The 24,491-nt window shown below is 46.6% G+C and overlaps 1 protein-coding gene across 1 annotated transcript in view; it reads right to left on the bottom strand.

Moving 5' to 3' along the window:
* The window catches only part of tmprss15 (transmembrane serine protease 15), a gene marked incomplete at its 5' end in the record, with an annotated part of 92,091 nt that extends 79,336 nt beyond the window's left edge, over positions 1 to 12,755 (bottom strand). The window contains 7 exons of the mRNA XM_070892673.1: positions 422 to 541; positions 1,495 to 1,548; positions 1,658 to 1,809; positions 5,489 to 5,556; positions 7,891 to 8,030; positions 10,021 to 10,138; positions 12,744 to 12,755. Of these exons, the coding sequence (XP_070748774.1) occupies positions 422 to 541; positions 1,495 to 1,548; positions 1,658 to 1,809; positions 5,489 to 5,556; positions 7,891 to 8,030; positions 10,021 to 10,138; positions 12,744 to 12,755 (664 nt within the window). The remainder of the gene's footprint in view (positions 1 to 421; positions 542 to 1,494; positions 1,549 to 1,657; positions 1,810 to 5,488; positions 5,557 to 7,890; positions 8,031 to 10,020; positions 10,139 to 12,743) is intronic.
* Between the last annotated feature and the right edge of the window lie 11,736 nt (positions 12,756 to 24,491).

Raw genomic sequence — 24,491 nt, 5'->3', positions numbered from 1 at the left:
TTTCTATGTTTCTATTGCGAAGCTTAGTCGACAGATTATGTCACCGCTTGGTGACATTACAAGGCTCTGTGGGAAATTGAATCTGAGTTTGGTCTTGAACTGCTGAAGTTCACATTTACATGTGGTCGGGTCTCCACAGTTGGGGTTTGACACACCCCAGCTTTACTTTCCAGTCTCAATGCGGTATCAGGTGCCTGGCCTGAGTCCATGCATACACTCCAGGTCTGGCACCTTTGCCAATGCGGACAGCACTTGTCTGTGATGCCAATACTAAGCAAGAAAGTACTAGCATTCCTATAGCCTCCGAACATTCCAAAACGCTTGACAGCTGATGAAGGACTTTTGAAGTGTAGTCGTTGTGGTAATGTTGGAACCTAAATGCACATCACAACCAAAGCAAGAAACCAAAAGATAACTGTACCACAAAGTTGCTTGTCTTCATCTGAACTGTCGGGGCAATCCGTTGCTCCATTGCAGAACAAGTCCTCATCGACACAGGTTATACCATCGGCACACATCCTGTCTCCTGGAAAGCAATGTTCTTTGAAACAAAAAAATACATCGGTAAGTGAAAATCAGACATAGTAACAGCAAAACCCTTTCTTTTCTCCTCCTCCTATTTCTTCCCTCCTCTCCTGAAGTCACTGACGAGTGTTGGATACAGTTCTATAGCTGCTGGCTGCCCCGAGACTTGACCATTCTCCACGTGTGAGCTGGGAGAGCGAGCTTCAACTGGCTATTCACTTGTAGAGCACTTCACTTGCGCACTCAATCCTGTCCACAGGAGTAAAACGGGCGCCTATGTGTCCAATACTGTGGGCGGCATACGCAGGCAACAGTCTGCCACCCGCCATATTGGTAACGGCTGAAGTACAGGCGTCCAGGGCCCGGGATCTGAAACAAGCGCTAGGCCTCTTTGCTTATGTAAATAAGGAGGTCTAGCGCATGTTTCAGGACTCTTTCCCACTGGGCTGTCCTGAAGGCAGCCAGCTCCAGCCTTCCTGCATTCAGCATGTCTACATACGGGTCTCTCCAGACTTGCCAACGTCGCCCAGATCGCGAGAACGAATGTACTTTTCAGCAAGGGTGACTGGAATGCAATCATGATCGGGAATGGCCCCTCCCTTAGCCCACGGCCGCTTCGGCCAATCGTTACACTGGCTGCAATCAGCTGACTCAGCAAGGAAAGGGCGTTTCGGACTTCTTTGGGAGCGGCCAGAGAAGTGGAGCTGAGTCCATGATCATATCAGCCATGATCTTATTGAATGGCGGAGCAGGCTCGAGGGGCAGAATGGCCGACTCCTGCTCCTATTTCTTATGTTCTTGATGGGATCGGTTGAACAAATGCATGTAGAGCGTCGCCTGAGCAGGTTGGGAGTAGGTTAGCTCACTGCCCAATAACCCTCCAGAAAACCTGGGCGGATGGCCGGTGACACCCATTCATAAAAAATGGGTCTTGATATTCTTAAGGAAGGCATTAATCTCAGTGTCTGCTTGTTGGTGTTGGCATTGGTTCGCTCGATGTCCACTCCCCTGGTGCTGGTGAGTATACAACAATCGGCTCAGTCAAACCCCAGCGGTGAAGTAGAGGCAACAGCTAACGCTCTTCCCCAAACCATCACCCCGTCACCGTTTAGCCCTCCGCCCATTCCCTTACTTGTGATATGAATGCTGCTCGTGTTGACTCGGAAGTTTCCCAGAAAGAACCCCTCGTTAGTTTCGACAGCGGTCACCATTTCGCTGCGCACCTTGGCATCTGACACGGTGCCGGTGAAGTGGAGGTCGAACAACACAACCACACTGCCATTTCTGAAAAGCACAAGAAGCAGCAACAACTTGCATTTATATAGCGCCTTTAACGCAGTTAAAAACGTCACAAGGTGCTTCACAGGAGCGATGATCAGAGAAAGATTTGACAGCAAGCCACATAAGGAACTATTAGGACAGGTGATCACCAATGCACCCTCTATTTTACATTTGGGTGTGTGGCCCCTTTATCGGGCTGCGCTGCCCATTCAAATTCCTGCGCGTGTATGTCTGCTCTCTCAGGTGGACGTAAAAGATCCCATGGCACTATTTCGAAGAAGAGCAGGGGAGTTCTCCCCGATGTCCTGGCCAATATTTGTCCTTCAATCAACATCACTAAAGACAGATTATCTAGTCATTATCTCATGCTGTGGGACCTTGCTGTGTGCAAATTGGCAGTCACATTTCCTATATTACATCAGTGGCTGCATTTCATAAAGTACTTCATTGGCTGTAGAGTTCTTTGGGACATCCTGAGGTCGTGAAAGGTGCTATATAAATGCAAGTCTTTCTTTCTTAAAGATATAAGGGTTAGCATCTTGCAACATAACACATGCCAGCAGAGTTGTAGCTAGCATTACTGAGAATCTGGTACAGTAAATAATCGATATAGTTAGGAGTGGGGACCCACATCATCATCATCATCATAGGCGGTCCCTCGAATCGAGGATGACTTGCTTCCATACCAAAAGGATGAGTTCACATGTGTTTCAATGAAGGACCCGATCTACATCCTGAAGGGTGGAAGATGCCTGTGCGTGGATATTTTTAACGTGGGGTGGCCGTTGCACACCAGCCACCACACGGGCTTGACAGAGCTAGGTCTTGGTCCAGTGGCAAGGGTTATCCAAGACGACTGGAGACCAGCTCTGCTGCACAGACTGAGTGCGCACACACGTCGCAGTGTGGGCTGGGCCCGTGCTGCCCCTGGGCCCCTGGCCCCGAACTCACGCCTCCCCTGGGCCCCGATCACGTCCCTCCACAGTCTCTCGCCGCTCCTTCGCCCTGACCTTGCCGCTCCTGCTGTACCTGCCCACGCTCCAATCACCGACCTGGATCTTGATGACGTCACTCTTCATAGCCGTTGCCCTCCTGCACCAGCTCGCGCTGTACCTTGCAGCGTCATGCCTCCACGCGGCCCATGGCCGCTGCTCGCCGCGCCTTTTATGGCCCCAAGCTGCCGTTGATGGACGGGCTCAGTGCAGTGAGTGGGGGACCACCCAAGTAGGAGCCTCAGTCTAACAGTCAGTTCAGGTCGCACTACTCCAGTCAGCTGTGCGAACCTGTTAGATTTGCATGAAAGAGGGTGCTGTTGAGGTGAGCATGAGAAAGACTTGCAAGGGGCCGAAATTGCTGAAGGCCCCCGCCCACCCAAGTGCCGCCCAAAGGACCGCCGATGGCCACCGAGGTACCTGACGGTACTCTGGGCGGGGTTTTCGGCACAAAGATCATTGAAAGGGCAGCCGGCGGCAAAGGAGGGACTTACGCCACCAATCTGGGCGGCAGCGGGCGGGAGCTCTCATTCTCGGCGGCAAAGGCACTTGTCGCCCAAGTGCTGCTGAGGATGCAGTCGGGCCCACGGAGGGACGAAGACCTGCAAAGAAAGAACATTTAAAAAAAAAAATCTCAAGACCTTCAGGGGACCCCATCAAGGTAAGTCGCTGTAAAGAAAATATATTAACATTTATTACTCAGCTTTTTTTTTTTCAGATCTTCAGTCTCACTGTCGGGGACAGACCATCCTCCTCGCGGCGGTCCAGCCCCCTGTTCTGGCGCCGATTCCCGCCGACTCCCGCCTGCACCAATCTGCCATTTCGGCGGGCGGGAGGTCAGTTGCTCCACTCAGCGGGCGGTTCCTGGCGGCTCTCCCCTCCTGCCCGCTGCAGGCCACCTCCAAAGTGGCACTGGGCGCAACTCGAGGAGGAATGTCGGTGGCAGTGGGCGGTAGTGGGCGGCAGTGGGCAGTGAGTCCCATCAATTTCGGCCCCTTGGCATTTACACAACACCTTCTCACCTCCTCAGTGCCGTCCCAAAGTGCTTCATTTGAGTGTCAGCCTTGGCTGAGTGGGTAGCACTCTGACCTCAGTCAGAAGGTTGTGAGCACAAAATCCAGGCGGACACTCCCAGTGCTGCTCTGAGGGAGGTGTCATCTTTCCGATGAGATAAAACCAGGCAGATGTAAAAGATCCCACGGCACTATTTTGAAGAGGAGCAGGGGGAGTTATCACCGGTGTCCTGGCCAATATTTATCCCTCAATCAACATCACTAAAACAAATAATCGGGTCATTATCACATTGCTGCTTGTGGGAGCTTGCTGTGCACAAATTGGCTGTCACGTTTCCGACATTACAACAGTGACTACACTTCAAAGGTGCGTCATGGGCTGTAAAGCGCTTTGGGACGTCCTGAGGTTATGAAAGGCGCAAGTTATTTATTTTCTTTGTACCCAATGAATTACTTTTAACATGCAGTTGCTGAAGTAATGCAGCCAATTTGCGTGCAAGGTCTCACATACAGCGTACCAGATAAATAACTAGTTTTGGTGTTGGTTGAGGGATAAATCCTGGCACAGGACACTGGGAGAAACCCCAGCCCTTCTTCGAATATTGTTGTGGGATCGTTTGCATCCAGTTAAACTGGAAAACAGGGTCTCGTTTCATCCAAAAACATCATCTCTGACAATGCAGCCCTCCCTCAGTAGACCGACACCTGGGAATCTCTGACCCAAGACCGCCCTGAGTGGAGGAAGTGCATCCGGGAGGGTGCTGAGTACCTCGAGTCTTGTCGCCGAGAGCATGCAGTAACCAAGTGCAGGCAGCGGAAGGAGCGTGCGGCAAACCAGTCCCACCCACCCCTTCCCTCAACCACTGTCTGTCCCACCTGTGACAGAGACTGTAATTCCCATATTGGGCCCTTCAGTCACCTAAGAACTTACTTTTAAAGTGGAAGCAAGTCTTCCTCGATTTCGAGGGACTGCCTATGATGATGATGACCAAGCACAGGGCAACTAAGTAATACAAGTCCTTGATTCCAAAGAACATAGAGAGTGTGAGCTCGGTCTGTGCAGGATTAGCGATAAACGCGATTGTGCATTTGTACAAAGTGCCTCAGTTAAAGCGTTAATCTGTGAATTTCAGATCAGTTTCAATTACATTAAGCGAAAGGTCAGAGGGGCTTTATAGAAAATAAAAATCAGAAAATGCTGAAAACACTCAGTGGCTCAGGCAACATCTGTGGAGAGAGAAACAGAGTTAATGTTTCAGGTCGATGATCCTTCGTCACAACTGGAAAAGTTAAAGATGTAACAGATTTTAAGCAGGGAAAGGGGGGAGGGGAGGAAAGAGCAAAAGGGAAAGTCTGTGATTGGGTGGAAGGCAGGAGAGACAGAATGACTAAAGGGATGATGGTGCGAGGGTAAAAGGGGATGGAAATGGGACAAGTTAAGAAACAAAGGATGGGTCTGGAGGATGTAAAGGGGAACAGCAGGGTCTTTGCCAGCGCCTGCTGTTCCCACAAGTGGTTATGGTGCAAAGTTGTTGAGCTCGGTGTTGAGGCTGGACGGTTGTAAAGGGATGAATTGAAAGATGAGGTAGCGTTCCTTGAGCTTGCATTGAGCTCTGTAGGCTGGTGCTAATGTCTGTTCATTGTGCCAGCGCCTTGAGTTACCAGCGAGGTACTCACCGGAACTGTAGAAGCTGACAGCCTTTGTACTGCTCACGGAGTCCACCCAGCAGGAACATGTTCCGTATCTGCAGGAACAAACGATTGCCGCGTTACACCACACCGTTAGTGCACTTTGTACCTTGGCAATAGGCCGCAATCTTTATCGGTATTTTTACATTTACGTCCATTTAATAACCAGAATGAGGTAGGATTGGGGAGGGCTTGGAGGGCGGGGGGGGGGTCATTCACAGCTATCTGCAGAAGAGCACTGAGGGAACAAGTGATCTTCTGTCAATGCCGGCACAGACACGATGGGCCGAATGGTCACCTTCTGTGCTGTATGATTCTATGAAATAGGCAGTGCTTGACCAGGAAAGACTCAGTCCATCTCGTTCGATTTCCACTATCCTGGTACCTTGACGATCAGTCTCCATCAATGAGCCTATAACAGACCCAGACATGAGGTGAGGGAATCCCCCAATGGTGGAGAGCTTTGGGAACCGCAGGTCCAAAGTTCCTCCCGAGCACACCTCACTCACCCCACGTTGGGCTGGATTGTCCGGTCCTTTACACTCCGGGTTTCTCCGCGGAGCGGTGTGAAAGGCGGCGTTCAGATCTCCTGCGCCCCATCGCGATCCTCCAGTCCGTCTTTTGCAGGGAAGAGCTGCGCTGGGTGTGCAACCGCCCTGGTGGTGACACCGGTGGGAGTTTGGACCTATCCCCGATCCGTCCACCTGGAAGTGTGCCTGCAATGACCGCCTGGGAAATCAGTGCGGTCCGGCATAGCCGGCGGCCCAGAGGGAGGTAAATTACTCCGTAGGTAAGTGCGAGTATTTGTTCTTTTAATGTTTTCAGCGATTTGTGTTGTGGTGGTGTGGGCAATGTTCTGGGAATGTTTTTGTGGGTTTTTTAAGATTTCGCCTTCTCTCCCCCTCCCCCCTCCAGGCCTCTCTCGGAGCGCACACGGCCCGGCACGTTAGTTCGCGAGTATCCCAACCTTGCGCCACGAAACGTGTACAAAGCCTCCCTTCGCGTTGCGCCCCCTGACACAGGGCCCAGGTGCCCAAACCTCCTTACCAAAGCGCAAACCATTCCCGGCCGCTAACTTTCCCGCCCCGCCTCTGTTTTCGCCTCGAAAATAGAACAGCCTAAAATCCAGCCCCTCATCTCTCACACCACTCATATACTGTACCTCAATGTTATTTCCTGAAAGAAATCTATCTAATTTGCATTTGAATAAATCGATACTAACTGCTCCCACCATCTCCTTGGGGAGCCTGTTCCATAGACTGACCACCCACTCACTGAAATATTGTTTCAAATTTACCCTCTTCAAATGCAGGCCATGTCCTCTGGTTCTACTCTTCCGGACAAGGTGATGCAGCTTGTCATGACTCCATACCAAAATGGTTAACTTTTATCTGCCCTGGCAAGCTTCTCAGTTGCATGAAAGTGCTACCAGCAGCTCAATAAGGCAGCCTTCTCAGGGCAATTAGGGATGGGCAATAAATGCCGGCCTTGCCTGCGATGCCCACATCCCGATAGATGCATTTAAATGGAAGCTAGATAAACATCATCATCATAGGCAGTCCCTCAAAATTGAGGAAGACTTGCTTCCACTCTAAAAGTGAGTTCTCAGGTGACTGAACAGTCCAATACGGGAATTACAGTCTCTGTCACAGGTGGGGCAGACAGTGGTTGGAGGAGAGGGTGGGTGGGGGAGTCTGGTTTCCCGCACGCTCCTTCTGCATGCTCTCGGCGATGAGACTCGAGGTGCTTAGCACCCTCCTGGATGCTCTTCCTCCACTTAGGGCGATCTTTGGTGTCGGTGGGAATGTTACATTTTATCATGGAAGCTTTGAGGGTGTCCTTGAAACGTTTCCTCTGCCCCACCTGGGGCTCGCTTGCCGTGTAGGAGTTCCGAGTAGAGCGCTCGCTTTGGGAGTCTCATGTCAGGCATGCGGACAATGTGGCCTGCCCAGCGGAGCTGGTCAAGTGCGGTCAGTGCTTAGAGACATTGGAGATGTTGGCCTGGTCGAGGACGCTAACGTTGGTGCATCTGATAAACACATGAGAAAGAAAGGAGTAGAAGGTTATGTTGATGGGGCTAGGTAAAGTAGGGTGGGAGGAGGCTCACCGGCTAGTTGGGTCTGTAAATACTACGTAGAACAATAATTTAAAAAACACAGATGAAGAACTGACCCTAGGACAAGAATGTCACCTACGACAGTGCAGCACTCCCTCAGTATCACACTGGAGTGTCAGCCTAGATTTTTGTGCTCAAGTCTCTGGAGTGACTACATTCTGCCAGCAATGAGTTGCATTGTGTGTCTAAAGGACAATTGACTTTTCTCCGTCGCTCCCCACGTAACTTTAACACAAGGATTAAAGTGAATAACTGAATGCTAAATCACACCTACCAGGTGTTGGACATCAAAGGCGAGAGCCTTGAATTGCAGCGAGGATCTGTTTTGTAACTGAGTAGTGTACGAGGCTCCTCGGGTTATCGTAAAGGAGCCCCTTGAGACTTGGGCGGTATGGTTGGTCATGTTATGGTTATCTATGGATAAAATAAGAGCAAATAAAAGAGGCCCAATTAAAATGAGAGCATAGCAGAGCAGCGTCACTTCCATCCCTTCATTTAAATAGAGAGAAAGGGGCCATGCTCTGTGTTACGGTTAGAATAACTCCACAAGACTGTATATCTTAAGCTCAAACTGTTGTGACCTTGATCTCTTTACTGTAACTCCAGAGTGAGGAAGCAGCATGGTAGACTGCCTTTTATACCTGCTTGCCCGGGGTGTGCAGGTGACCCTTGGGTCTCCCAGAGGTGCGCCCCCTGGTGGCAAGTCTTACACATTGATAATGTTTACATACATAACACTCTGTGATAAGCTGACCAGCGACCCCAGTGAGCGCCAATCCTTAATGAGGAATTGACCCCTTTATTTCCCAAACAAGCCGCCCAGTTCCCCACAGAGACAGGGCACCAAGAATAATTTGGGATATATCAAAATACGAAAATATGTAAATTATAATAATATAATGCAAACATGCAAACACCTCCTTATGCAGTCAACCCCTTAATACTGAAAACATGTCTAACATAATACACTCCCTCACATTGCAATCATGCCCTAACATGCAACAATCCCGAACATGCAAATACCACTAATATGTAAACACTCCCTAATTTGCGACCGACTAGTAACATTACAGACATTCTATAACATTACAGAAATCCCCACACATTACAGAAATCCCCTAACATTATAGACATCCCTAACATTACAGGCATCCCATAACATTATAGACATCCTGTAACATTACAGACATCCCCTAACATTACAGACATCCTGTAACATTACAGACATCCACTAACATTACAGACACCCTGTAACATTATAAGCATCCCCTAACATTACAGTCACCCTGTAACATTACAGACATCCCCTAACATTACAGACACCACTAACATTCCAGATACCCGCCGTACATTATAGACATCCTGTAACATTACAGACATCCCCTAACATTACAGACATCCTGTAACATTACAGACACCCCTAACATTACAGAAATCCCCGAACATTACAGACACCCCTAACATTACAGACATCCCCTAACATTACAGACACCCTGTAACATTACAGACACCCTGTAACATTACAAGCATACCCTAACATTATAGACATCTGTAACATTACAGACATCCTGTAACATTGCAGACATTTCCTAACATTACAGGCATCCCCTAACATTACAGACACCCCCTACCATTACATACATCCTGTAACATTACAGACATTCCCTAACATTACAGGCATCCTCTAACATTACAGACACCCCCTAACAATACAGACACCCCTTAACATTACAGACACTCCCTAACATTACAGACATCCACTAACATTACAGACATCCCCTAACATTACAGACACCCTGTAACATTACAGACATCCCCTAACATTACAGACACCCTGTAACATTGCACACATCTGTAACATTACAGACATCCTGTAACATTACAGACACCCCTAACATTACAGATATCCCCTAACATTACAGACACCCTGTAACATTACAGACATCCCCTAACATTACAGACACCCTGTAACATTACAGACATCCCCTAACATTACAGACATCCTGTAAGGTTGCAGACATCCTCATATATGAACACCGCGCATCCAAGACATAACTCCATTTCTGAACATAAGGGCGGAGAGGTATGATTAGAAAGTGGATAAATAGAACCTACTTTCTCTCCTCTGACCTGCCTGAGTTATATCTAAGAGGTCAGGCAGCTAACCTCGCCAAAGGCCTCCACCCGGGAATGCTTGAACTGATGCCCAGGTAAGTCTCCAAAAGCAAACGCTGCCCTGACTGTCCCTCCCTCTCAGTGGCGAAGATCCTGCCCTCTGCACGATGGCACGCTGAGACCGGGAATTTCGTGGAGTGAGAGTGATGCGTGGAGCACCACAGGGGTTAAATATTGCTTTGTAATAGTGCACATCCAATTGGTATATTAGGATTTGGAATAAACTCACCTACAGCCAGGGGCTGGTGGATCACGAGCCATGCGATGGCTATCAACCCAGCGCACGTAATCAGCAGAAGCAGAAAGATGATAACTAGCATGATTTCAAGTGTGCTGAACTGTCCCCACTTTGTGGAGCCTCCTGAGCCACAGCGCATCCTGTAACTGTTGTAGGAACGTCCATATAAAGTGCGGCTCAGTGGTGTAGGGACAGACAGCTGTGGCTTTGCAAAGAGACTACCAGATAGCGAACCGAGTTACTTGTATTAATCGGTCAGTCGCTGATGGCAAATCTCTAAACCTGTCACATCGATACTGATTAATATATTTTTAATGAGATTTATTTGCAAGATGCATTTGGTCATAGACTCACAACACTCCAAAAGAAAAATGCTTATCTGTTCAACTGTGTGCGTAAAAAGGGTTGTAAATAGAGTTGTAAATGTTAATTATCAGCTACACAATGTGAAACTTAGAACCATAGAAACATGAGGGTCAAGTTTCAGCCTGAATTGGAGCAACTGGTTTAGAATGGAGTATCTTCGAAATTGCAATTCTCGGCATTTAGTTTGCTCCAGTTATAGTCAGTTCGAACAGTTTCATTTTGGAACAGATTTTTTTTTCAAAAGTGGTCGTGTCCGGCCACTTACACCTATTTTGAAAGTTTAGGCAGTGAAAACTTACTCCAAACTAACTTAGAATGGAGTAAGTCTAGATTTTTGTACGCTCAGGAAAACCTTGCCTACACTTTACAAATCAGGCGTAGGTTACAAATCAGGCGTAGGGAACGGGGGCGGGGGGGAGGGGGAGGGGGTGAAGGGAAGTAATTAAATTTTACAAGCATTTACTTATACAAGTAAAGAGCCATCCTGAATAAAAAATTATAAACAAAGCCAATACAAAATATTGAATATTCCTACCTGTGTGAAGCAGACAGGGGCGGCGTCAGTGGCTCGACGGCAGCCAAAGACACAGCAAGCAGCCTTCGAGCTGCAAGGGTAACTGAGGCTATTCGACCACGGGATAGAGGCGGCGGCAGTGGCTGATGGTGGCTGAAGACACAGCAAGCCAGCCTTCGAGTTGCGAGGGAAGCTGAGGACATTCGGCCAGGGACAGGGAGAGGCAGCCAGATAGCCAGTTTGAAACTTAAATTTGTAATTGTACAATGGGTGCTGCATTGTCAACACCACGGATTATGCAACGGTTCACCAGCAATTCACTGCATAGGAGAGAATTGATTAGAGCTCACCGCACCAGGAACGTCATAGCCCGTAGGCTGATGGGCAGGAGACCTTACCCACGTCGGCAATATCGAGCCAGGCGCTCGTACCTGGACATGAGCGAGGCTGATTGTGTCAAAAGGCTGCGTTTCCGCAGAGAGGTTGTCGTTGAGATTGTGGAAATGTATTTTTATCTGAGCTGTACCACACTGTATTTTTGTGCCCTTTTTAATATAAAACAAAATGGAGTCCTGGTCCTTCCAGGAATTTCTGCAACAAGCAGTCGGTTTGCATAAACAGCTAAACCTGGCTTGAAAGCCACCAGACAGCTGGGAGGCAAGTCCTGCTGAGACAAATACACCCCCTCCCCCCCATGGTGCTCTCCTATTGTTTATACAACACCAGTTCCACTCCACCCCACCCTTTTCGAAGTACTCAAACCACCAGCCATTATCTCTTGTACAGACCTCATCCATTTGATGCAAAAAGATAACTGACCAGGAAATTGGACAATCCTGACACAATGCAAGGCAGGTAATAGCTCATTACCACACTCTCATCGAGTGATGGCCGGCTGGCCAACTAATAACCCTGACAAAAGGAAATATCTGGAAACCATGTCAGGACAAGGACATGGTAATTAACTCTTTATCTGTATTCACTGACTGCGAGACAGAGCCAATACACAGGGAGAGGCCATAACTTGGGTTTGACTGTATAAATATCTCGTGAAATTGTACCATTTCGAAGGTGTTCACTTAGCCATTGACTGAGTGTGACCTTTCCCTTGCTAGCAAGTAAATTAAAGAAACTTCTGCCGGAGCTGAAGGTGTCTGAGTCGTTTATCGGAGGTCAAGATTTCGACAGTTACTTCTTGGAGGTTCCACCGAGATGCATACTCTCTGCCCTGTGAGTAAAATGGATACAGGCATAGTGCCTCTCCAGTGAAAGGCTTCAGTGGCCAAAACAAGGTGAGCCTTTTGCTCACAAGAGGTTTCTTCACTGTTGAATTGCATATGTAATCTGTTGTCCACGGTGGAAGTACTGCAATCTACGAGACTCGACATTTAAAAGCTAAAGTTATTTTTTGTGATCATTTCTTTCTCAGCTCACAGGCAGAAGAGATCTGGTTCTGGAAATATCTTGAAACAGCCCGGGGAAGGTTTCAGTAAGAAAAGGTAAAAAGAGCACTATCGAAGGTTCTTATGTGATAAGAGTTAAGGTAATGGGACCATAAGTTTTGTACGTTTTATTAGGATAAGTTAAGGACTCGGTCTGTAGTGGCGTACAATGCAGACTGAGAATTGATTATTTGTTTAGATTGAGTTTAAGGTTATGATTTGTATACTCGCGTGAATGTTGTTTGTCCTAGTTGTCCTTGTTATACTGTTGTGTTCAATACCTTTGAGCGACATTCCAATTAGAGAAACGGGAAGAGTCACAAGGGAAAACAAGGATTGATTAAGAAAAGAAACAGTAACTGATTGATCAACTGCGGTTGGTTCGTGCCAACATCTCTCACACACCCAGACTGAGCCGGAATTAAGAGCCTTTTCAGGCCATGTAACGGCCAGGAGAAGTGGGCGTAGAGAACTCGGTGGACCGAAAGGATTGTGAGATCAGAAACGGTGGAAAATCTTAATCATCCGGAACGGGTGCCGGAGCAAGTAAAACACCACCAAAAGGCACACCAGCCTATGTCACGCTCCAGAATTGTGGTGAGTCTTCAATTGACCACAAAAAAAAAATGGGTAAAGTGGACTGAGGGTGAAAACAGGCCATTTCCACCCGATGGTTCATTTAATTCAGAGAGAACAACATGTCTAGAGGAGTTATAAACAGAGACCCAGGTAGAAGAGACAAAGAAAAAAAAAAGAAAGTAATAGAAAAGGCCTGGGTTCCGATTCTTCAAGCCCACGTAAAATTAAGAGGAAGTAAATCAATATGTCAAAAAAAAAGAGAACCTGATAGTGACTTATGGATTCAAAAAATAAATAAAGCTGGCCAACAAAAAAAGCTTTATTGAATGGAGAGAGACTTTTGTGAATGTCTGTCTTTGAATGAGAGTGCTTCTGTGTTTTTTTTTTCATGTGTCTGAAAGCCTGTTTGGAAAGGTTGTGGAGCTGCCTGTTTGTTTTAGCTCCACCCACTTTTTCAAACCGAGTGAAGTTTTTTTTTAACCCTTCATAGTGTTGTCCTGTATGTGGGAAGTTTAAGACATTTTAAGCTAGAAGCGCAGGTGTGGATTTATTCGTATGAGAAGTTACTGAGCTAGGAAATGCACAAAGGATAGGTTTGTTGAGACATGGTCCCGGTTTAAAAAAAAAGAGAATTGATTTGACACGCTCACTTACTTATTGAAAGAACACACGCAATCATTGATTACATTGGTATGAAAGACATAAATTTAGTCTAGGAGTAAGATAAAGAATGGGGAAGGGAAGTTGTAATGCCTTGGGAAGTTGTAATGCCTTTTAAAAAAAAAAAGCCTTTGTGGGTCTCTCGAGGCTGCAGGCTGGGGAAGTACGCTTGGTGTAAAAACCTTGGTGTAAAATCTTGACGCGAAAGCTTCTAGCTCAGTAAGAGGATTTGTTTTTTAGATAAAGAGTGGCAGTACAATATTTGAATTGGGATTTTGAGATATTTCAGGTGATCTCCTTGATCAACATTTTGGGTGTATTAGAAAATTCTTGGGTTTGGAAGCCTTTTAATAAAATTATAAAACAAATACTTTACATTCTGTGATCTGTGAATCACTATAAGCATAAATGAGAAGTCCGTGTAACACACCGATTCTTCCGGTTCAGAAGCCCAATAGCGACAAATGGAGGTTTGTCCAAGACCTACGAGCTGTGAATGAATCTACTATATTCTCACAATGCAGAAAGAAGGATTTGGAATGAAGTATCCCGGAATGCTTTCCAGAATCTTAAGCAGTCCCTCACTTCAGCACCAGCCTTGGGATTACCAGATTACACTAAGACATTCAACTTATTTGTTCATCACAAGTTGGGTTTTGCACAATCTGTTTTGACTCAGTTACATGGGGACAGGCAGCGACCGGTAGCGTATTTCAGTACCCAACCAGATCCAGTGGCACGCGGACTACCAGGATGTCTTCCTTTGTTGGCAGCAGCTTATTACGCTATACAACAGGCTCAGACAATAACTCTAAATCATCAAACCATTCTATACATCCCACACACTGTCGAGATTTTACTTACTAAATGTGCCACCCAACACCTAACTTCTGCAAGAACCACTAAATATGAAGTTGAACTGTTATCAAATCCCGAACCTTATCATGAAAAGATGTACCACCTTAAATCCAGCCACTCTACTCCCCACGGAAGAAGACGGCGAACCCCATTCATGTGAAATGGTAACCGAATTAGTGACTAAACCATGCATCAATCTAACAGATGTACCAATGTGTAACCCTGATCTAGTGTACTATGTTGACTGATCAGCCTTATGAAATGATCGGGGCCAACCTAGAGCGGCTTATGCAATTGTAACCCAGTTTAATGTTGTCGAAACAGCCTCTCTTCCAGACTCCTTTTCAGCCCAACAAGCCGAATTGTTTGCGTTAACTCGAGCCTGTATTCTGGCTGAAAGACAAACAGTTAATATCTACACTGATTCCAGGTATGCTTTTGGGGTATCACATGACTATGGATAAATTTGGAAAATTCGCGGGTACCTGACTTCTTCAGGAACCACTATCAAAAATGCAGAACAAGTGGAAAATCTCCTGCGAGCCATTCAATGCCCCTTGAAACTTGCCATTATCAAATGCCAAGCACATACAGGCCAGTCGAATGAGGTGGCACTTGGAAACGCCAGAGCTGATAATGCAGCTAAGTCAGCAGCTCTGTCAAAAGGGGGGATGCAGGTGTCATTGTTTCCACTAAGGAAAAATAATTGCTCAGACCCACCACCCACTATTAATGATGTGCTGGCCTTTCAGACACAGGCCAGTAGGAGGTGGTGACCTGGACGAAGGATCAATGTTAAAAAAATCCAGAAGGAATATGGGTTCACCACGACGGCCGCGTGGTGGCCCCTAGATCCTTACTTCCATGGATTGCCCGATGTGTTCATACATTCACACATGCAGGCAAAGGGGGGTGGCAGATTATATTTTGGCAACTTGATATGCACCAGGCATTTCGGCAATTGCAAAACAAATTGTTACCTGTCAGACAATGAATCCGGGTAAGACGGAAAAAGTAGAATCTGCCTCCCACTCAAATCCAATGAGGCCTTTTGTACATTTACAAATGGATTTTATTGAATTACCTATGTGTAGGGGATTCAAGTATGTATTCGTTATTGTAGATGTGTTCTCTAGATGGATTGAAGCCTTTCCATGTAAAAAGACCGATGCCACTACTGTTGCTAAATGTTTGTTAAAATAAATCGTACCGTGCTTCGGAATCCCTGCTAAGCTTTCTAGTGATAACGGGTCACATTTCACGGGAGCTGTTACAAGAGAAATGTGTAAAGCTTTGCAGATTAACCAACGTTTTCATTGCAGTTATCATCCACAATCAGCTGGACTTGTTGAAAGATATAATGGAACGCTTAAAAATAAGCTGGCAAAATTATGCAATGACACTGGACTGAACTGGACAGAACTGCTGCCCTTAGCTTTGATGGTAATGCGATCTGCAACCAACAGAACAACAGGCCTGTCACCGCATGAGATAGTTATGGGACGTCCCCAATGACTACCTTTTACAGCACCATTTACTGCAAAACAAATGGACATCCACAAAATGGAAGAAAATATGTTGAATTATTGTATTGCACTAACCAAATGTATTTCCAGCTTTCATTCACAGGTAAAGGAAGCTCAAGTCAAGCCAGCGGAAGGGAAGTGTCATAACCTGGAGCCTGGGGAATTTGTTTACATCAAAATCTTTAAAAGAAAAAGCAGTCTACAACCAAGATTTGAAGGACCATACCAGGTCTTGCTGGCGACTAATACTACAATCAAGGTAAAGGAAAGACCAACATGGATCCATGCGTCCCATTGCAAAAGGGCACCCAACCAGGAGGTAGGGAAGAAGGAACCAGAGGAACAGAAAAAGGAAGATTGAATAAGAAACTGTACGGACTATGGGGACTGATGGTGCTGGGCTTGACAGGGTTTTACTTTGCCTTATTGATTATACCAGGGGTACAGACACGCCACCGAAGGGAACTGCAAGTAAACGTATTTATGACACTGAGTCATAAGTATGCTCAAGAAAGAAACTTGTCGAGTTGTTGGATATGTTCCCATGTACCTGTCCACTCCGAAGGGGGTATTCCCCTAAGATCTGTCCCCTTTAACGAATCAGAAATGGTAGAATGGTTGATAGTGCAAAATAGGACAAACCTAACCAAGGTGTCCGAAACGAAGGAACAAACAGAATGGAGGTCAGCGGGGTATAAACTTACAACCTTCCAGGGATGGTACCAGTCAAATTATAATAATAACCATCAGCCTCCCTTCCTAAGTATTACTCCCGGAATAGGAAATCCTGAGGGTATAATATGCCTAGTGAGTAATGAGACTAAAGGACTAGAAACGGGACACAGCAAGTGTTTCCAAATGACTAAATTGCAAGCCACAAAAAATCCCACTGATGGGAGAAAGATAGCAACCGTTGGCTGGACAATGGTCCATAACAAAGCCTCAGGTGAAGGGTGGGAAGGTGAGACCACTCGCGTATGGATGGCGCGAAAGGACCAGGAGCTGACGTCCTATAATTGCACCTACTTTATTTGTGGCCATAAAGCCTACCCATGGTTACCAGCCAACTGGACAGGGTCCTGTTACTTAGGATATGTGGTACCCTTTATCAGATCAATAAAGACTTTAAGGGATGCCTATGGAAGTCATAGAGTTAAACGGGATTTGACATGGCTAAATGAAATATTCAACCGAATGGCAGTTACGGGAACTTAGTCGAATCAGTAGCCAACGCAACTTCACAAGCCTTCGAAGGGGTGAATGATGAAATGGTAGCTATTCGAACAGTGGCTTTCCAAAATCGTATGGCCTCAGATTATCTCCTAGCCAAGGAAGGAGGGACATGCGCATTAATAGGTGGAGAATGCTGTACGTATATCCTGGATAAATCAGAAGAAATCGGCAGTCTAGCTGAATACATTAGGAAAAAGGTAATAGAGTATAAACAGACAGTTGGCCAGGACGGTATCACCTTGTGGGGTTGAGCATCGGGATCGTTGGGATCCCTAGGGAGATCTATGGTACAGGGTTTGATCATATTCCTGCTGATAGTCTTCACCCTATATCTATTACTTGTCTTGGTTAAGTGTTGCTGTGCCAGGGTGGGAAAAACCATGTTACCTACCGAGACCATGACAAGAGTTATAGTAGCAACAACTACTGAAGGCTCTTGCGTGGAAATGGAAATAGAGAGACTGTACAAGATCAGAATGGATTAAGTTGTCCTTGTGAAGAACAAAATGGAGGAATGTGGAAATGTATTTTTATCTGAGCTGTACCACACTGTATTTTTGTGCCCTTTTTAATATAAAACAAAATGGAGTCCTGGTCCTTCCAGGAATTTCTGCAACAAGCAGTCGGTTTGCATAAACAGCTAAACCTGGCTTGAAATGGCTGATAACCACCAGACAGCTGGGAGGCAAGTCCTGCTGAGACAAGTACCACCCATGGTGCTCTCCTATTGTCTATACGACACCAGTTCCATTCCACCCCACCCTTTTTGAAGTACTCAAACCACCAGCCATTATCTCTTGTACAGACCTCATCCATTTGATGCAAAAAGATAACTGACCAGGAAACTGGACAATTCTGACACAATGCAATGCAGGTAATATCTCATTACCACACTCTCATTGAGTGATGGCCGGCTGGCCAACTAATAACCCTGACAGAAGGAAATATCTGGAAACCATGTCAGGACAAGGATGTAGTAATTAACTCTTTATCTGTATTCACTGACTGCGAGACAGAGCCAATACACAGGGAGAGGCCATAACTTGGGTTTTACTGTATAAATATCTCGTGAAATTGTACCATTTCAAAGGTGTTCACTTAGCCATTGACTGAGTGTGACCTTTCCCTTGCGAGCAAGTAAATTAAAGAAACTTCTGCTGGAGCTGAAGGTGTCTGAGTCGTTTATCGGAGGTCGAGATTTCGACAAGATCTGTGATATGCTGAGAGCAGATTTTGCAGCCCAGAAGCAGAACGCCAACTGCCTTGTCTGTTGAAGTGAAGGTAACAGCTGCACTTGCCTTCTATGCCTCGGGATCGTTTCAGGCTACAACTGGAGATGTGTGCGCCATGTCTCAACGTGCAATACATGCCTGCGTTTACCAGGTCACGGCTGCACTGTATGCGCGGAGGAATGACTTCATCAATTTCCCAATGACCGCACAAGCGATCCATGAGAGGGCCGAGGGCTTCTTCAGGATTGCCGGCTTCCCAAAGGTACAGGGCTGCATTGATTGTACCCACATAGCCTTGCAAGCACCTGTGGAGGATTCTGAGCAGTACAGGAATAGAAAAGGTTTCCACTCCATTAATGTGCAGCTCGTGTGTGACGACAAGCAGCGCATCATGTCAGTCGATGCGAGATACCCTGGCAGCACCCATGATGCGTTCATCCTACCCGACAGCGTTATATCTGACATGTTTGAGCAGCAGCCAGAAGGGCAGAGCTGGTTACTGGGAGACAAAGGGTACGGCCTGACCACCTGGCTCATGACGCCCCTACGTGTGACACGGACAGAAGCTGACCGTCAATACAACATGGCGCACATTGCGACGTGCAGCATCATTGAGAGGACCATTGGCACATTGAAACAGCGATTCCGATGCCTGGACCATTACGGAGGCCACTTGCAATACTCTCCTCAGATTGTTGGTCACTTCACTGTTGTGTGCTGCATGCTACATAATTTAGCCATCATGAGCTGGCTAGTGGAACTCGAAGACCCACGTGAGGGTCCAGTGCCTGATGATAGTATTTTGGAAGAGCGGAATGAGGATGAGGAAAATATGCAAGTGCCTGATGCCGGAGCACAAGGTCGGAGGACGGCCGTCCATCGTGATCCTTTAACGATAGCTCGAGCCCTGCACCAGCAACTCATCCGTGAACGCTTCAACTACTGATGCCTGAGGACTCTGCGACCACTGTTGCGCATGGACATGTTTATTCTTTGGAGTTGTTCCTACGTTGTGTTGTGTTAATGGAACCTGATTCAGTTTTAATGAAAAAATATTTTATTGAAAAGTTAACGTCACTGTAATAAAATATTTGTTGTATCAAACTTTACTTTTTAATATGACTCTTGAAGCTCACTTAAAAACTTTAAGATCACTTATAAACTTGTAAAGTTACAGAACAATTTCAATGTGAAAAATCTTACACTCTTAAGATCACTTAAACTTCAAGATCACTTTTAGGTGCAAAATTAAATAAGTTACAAAATGTGAGAGCATTTACACCATAAGATCACTTATAAGTTGTAAAGTTACAAAACTTACAAAACAATTTCAATTTGAAAAACGCTACTTCAGCTACTTCAAGAACAAGAACAAAAGCAGCAAAGAAAGGCTGCAACCATCTCTCATCCATATCTCAGTGAATGTTCACTTCTTCATGGTGGGGTGTCATTTGATTGGCCGGGCTGTGTGCCCTTATTGCAGTTAATTCAGAGACTCGGGTCCTGAACTTAAGGAAAGATAACTTCGATGGTATGAGACGTGAATTGGCTAGGATAGACTGGCAAATGATACTTAAAGGGTTGACAGTGGATAGGCAACGACAGACACTTATAGATCAGATGGATGAACTTCAACAATTGTACATCCCTGTCTGGAGTAAAAATAAAACGGGGAAGGTGGCTCAACCATGGCTAACAAGGGAAATTAGGGATAGTGTTAAATCCAAGGAAGAGGCATATAAATTGGCCAGAAAAAGCAGCAAACCTGAGGACTGGGAGAAATTTAGAATTCAGCAGAGGAGGACAAAGGATATAATTAGGAGGGGGGAAATAGAGTATGAGAGGAAGCTTGCAGGGAACATAAAAACTGACTGCAAAAGCTTCTATAGATATGTGAAGAGAAAAAGATTAGTGATGACAAATGTAGATCCCTTGCAGTCAGAATCAGGTGAATTTATAATGGGGAACAAAGAATAGCAGACCAATTGAACAAATATTTTGGATCTGTCTTCATGAAGGAAGAAACAAATAACCTTCCGGAAATACTAAGGGTTGGAGGGTCTTACGAAAAGGAGGAACTGAAGGAAATCCTTATTCGTCAGGAAATTGTGTTCGGGAAATTGATGGGATTGAAGGCCGATAAATCCCCAGAGCCTGATAGGCTGCATCCTAGAGTACTTAAAGAAGTGGCCCTAGAAATAGTGGATGCATTGGTGATCATTTTCCAACATTTTATTGACTCTTGATCAGTTCCTATGGATTGGAGGATAGCTAATGTAACACCACTTTTTAAAAAAGGAGGGAGCGAGAAAACAGGGAATTATAGATCGGTTAGCCTGACATCGGTGGTGGGGAAAATGTTGGAATCAATTATTAAAGATGAAATCGCAACACATTTGGAAAGCAGTGACAGGATCGGTCCAAGTCAGCATGGATTTATGAAAGGGAAATCATGCTTGACAAATCTTCTAGAATTTTTTGAGGATGTAACTGGTAGAGTGGACAAGGGAGAACCAGTGAATGTGGTGCATTTGGACTTTCAAAAGGCTTTTGACAAGGTCCCACACAAGAGATTAGTGTGCAAAATTAAAGCACATGGTATTGGGGGTAATGTACTGACGTGGATAGAGAACTGGTTGGCAGACAGGAAGCAGAGAGTCGGGATAAACGGGTCCTTTTTAGAGTGGCAGGCATTGACCAGTGGGATGCCGCAGGGTTCAGTGCTGGGACCCCAGCTACTTACAATATACATCAATGATTTAGATGAATGAATTGAATGTAATATCTCCAAGTTTGCAGATGACATTAAGCTGGGTGGCGGCGTGAGCTGTGAGGAGGATGCTAAGAGGTTGCAGGGTGACTTGGACAGGTTAGGTGAGTGGGCAAATGCATGGCAGATGCAGTATAATGTGGATAAATGTGAGGTTATCCATTTTGGGGAAAAAAACAGAGAGACAGAATATTTTCTGAATGAAGACAGATTAGGAAAAGGGGAGGTGCAAAGAGACCTGGGTGTCATGGTACATCAGTCATTGAAGGTTGGCATGCAGGTACAGCAGGCAGTGAAGAAGGCAAATGGTATGTTGGCCTTCATAGCTAGAGGATTTGAGTATAGGAACAGGGAGGTCTTACTGCAGTTGTACAGAGCCTTAGTGAGGCCTCACCTGGAATATTGTGTGCAGTTTTGGTCTCCTAATATGAGGAAGGACGTTCTTGCTATTGAGGGAGTGCAGCAAAGGTTCACCAGACTGATTCCTGGGATGGCAGGACTGACATATGAGGAGAGACTGTATGCACTGGAGTTTAGAAGAATGAGAGGGGATCCCATAGAAACATATAAAATTCTGACGGGATTGGACAGGTTAGAGGCAGGAAGAATGTTCCCGTTGCTGGGAAGTTCCAGAACCAGGGGTCACAGTCTAAGAATAAGGGGTAAGCCATTTAGGACTGAGATGAGGAGAAACTTCTTCACTCAGAGATTGGTTAACCTGTGGAATTCTCTACCGCAGAAAGTTGTTGTGGCCAGTTCGTTGGATATCTTCAAACAGGAGTTAGATAAGGCCTTTACGGCTAAAGGGATAAAGGGGTTTGGCAAGAAAGCTGGAAAGAGATACTGATATTGAATGATCAGCCATGATTTTATTGAATGGTGGTGCAGCCTCGAAGGGCCGAATGGTCTGCTCCTGCACCTATTTTCTATGTTTCTATGTTTCTATGTTTCTATGTTTCTATGTTTAACAATCAAACTGAACCCGACCAGTTTATCCACCAGGCACAACGACACGCCATGTCGTGGAGAACCTGAACTCAATTAACTGGGGATTTATTGAGTCTTGTGACCATCACCTGATTGGCTAAGCCACTCACAGTGCAACAGCTCCACAACTATTTTGTTGTAATACTTTAATCAGTACCCCCTGATTAAAGGGGGGGCACACTCCAAATACTTTTCAGGTGCCCCCTTGTTTATTTTTGGTCTTTTTTCTTGAGGGTACCAAAATACAAATTATACAAGAGTCCCCTGGCTAAAAGGGGGAGGCACTGAAACCTGCAAATTAAACAAATTAACCTTTAGACATTAACGATTCAAATTCAAATTTGGTTGCCGGGGGTGATGATGCGCTCCAGTCCCTCCGGTGCCCACCTCTCGCGGAAGGCCGCGAGCATACCGGTGGAAACCGCGTGCTGCATCTCCAGGGATACCCTGACTCGGATGTAACTGTGGAAGAGAGGAAGACAGTCAGGCTGAACGACCCCCTCGACCGCCCGCTGCCTGGACTGGCTGATGGCCCCCTTGGCCGTGCCAGGAGCAGTCCTACGAGGAGGCCTTCTGACCTGCCTGTTCCCCTCGCACAGGGTGCCCAAAGATCAGGAGTGTGGGACTGAAGTGCAACCAGAAATTGAGGAGCAGCCCCTTCAAATATTGGAACAGGGACTGCAACCTCGCACACTCCATAAAAACGTGGAACACGGACTCTTCCAGGCCGCAGAAATCGCAGGCGGCCTGGGAGCCCGTGAACCGGCTTAAAAATTTGTTGCACGGGACTGCTCCGTGCACCACCCTCCAGGCCAAGTCCCCGATAAATAGTGGGAGGACTCCCGCGTAGAGTGCACTCCATCGGGGACCCCCACCTCCTCCGGACGGCAAGATGGTACGCCATGGCGTGTCCGGACGGCAGATGAGGATGGCAAAGTTGAGAGTGTGCAGGAGCAGCCCGTACAGGAAACCCCTCCGCGCGGAACTGAAAGGCACGGAGGGGATTTCCCCGAGGCGGCTCAAGTTGTGAGGCGCCGGCTCCCGAGGGAGGTTCCGGGGTTTGGCGCCGATGAGGAATTCCGTCCGGACGGGGGTCAGTTCGGACGGGATCTCCCCACGTGCTTGAGCCTCCTCGACACACCTAACGGAGTCAGGGCCCAGCGCTAATTTTAGCGACTCGATGCAACAGCTCCACAAACCAGTGAGCATGCTCACAGGTGCATAAATTACACTGGCCAGCAGGATCAACGTGGCCTTTATATTGTTGTAAAATGGTTAGCTAGATTGCCGTGACCTAGTATTCAAACTCCTTGCCCTTCTCTGATTTGCCAAAGGCCATCTTTACCGCTGGAGCAGGCAGGTAGTGTCGATGAACAATACCCCTGGCAATGTAATACTTCCCTTGGGTTGCATTGATGTGTCAGCCTGGATGTTTTTCTCAAGACCCAAAGGGCAGCTTGCATCCACAACCTTCTGACATCTGAGAAAGAGGTAGTGGCTTAATATTTGGAGCAGGGTACTCGGGAAAGTTCTAAATCGCTGCAAGTCCCGCTCACCCATCACCCCTGTGCTCACTGACCTACATTGGCTCCCGGTCCAGCAACGACTCGATTTCAAAATTCTCCTCATTGTGTTCAAATCCTTCCATGGCCTCGCCCCTCCCTATCTCTGTAACCTCCTCCAGCTCCACAACCCCCACCCCCCCCAGGGATATCTGTGCTCCTCCAATTCTGGCCTCTGCTGCCTGGGCCCTGAATTTCCTCCCTAAGTCTCTCTGCCTCGTTACCTCCCTCTCCACCTTTACGACATTCCTTAAAACCTATCTCTTTGACCAAGCATTTGATCACCTGCCCTAATATCTCCATACGAGGCTCAGTGTCAAATTTTGTCTGATAACGCTCCTGTGAAGCGCCTCGGGACGTTTTACTATGATAAAGGCGCTAGATAAATACAAGTTGTTGTTATATTCGTGTTTATGACCGATGTTGAAATGCTTGGAAGAACAGCGACATACGAAATGGATTCCTTATGGAGGACCCCACAGTACAACCTGAAGGACCAAACCTTCCTCGTCAACAGTGGACAACCATCGACCTCAGAACCGGTCACGGTCGGTGCTGCCACCTTCTCCACAGGCGGAAGATTAAAGCCCCCCCATCATGTGACTGTGGAGACCCTGGAACACATCATCGAGCTCTGCCCTCAGAGGGGATTCGCAGGCAGCCTACAAGATATCCACGCTGTTACACCAGAAGCTTTGGCCTGGATATCCAACTTAGATATCGATGTTTGAAT

Source organism: Pristiophorus japonicus, chromosome 11 (assembly GCF_044704955.1).
Source record: "Pristiophorus japonicus isolate sPriJap1 chromosome 11, sPriJap1.hap1, whole genome shotgun sequence".
Lineage (NCBI taxonomy): Eukaryota > Metazoa > Chordata > Chondrichthyes > Pristiophoridae > Pristiophorus > Pristiophorus japonicus.
This window is presented reverse-complemented; position numbering and strand designations above follow the sequence as displayed.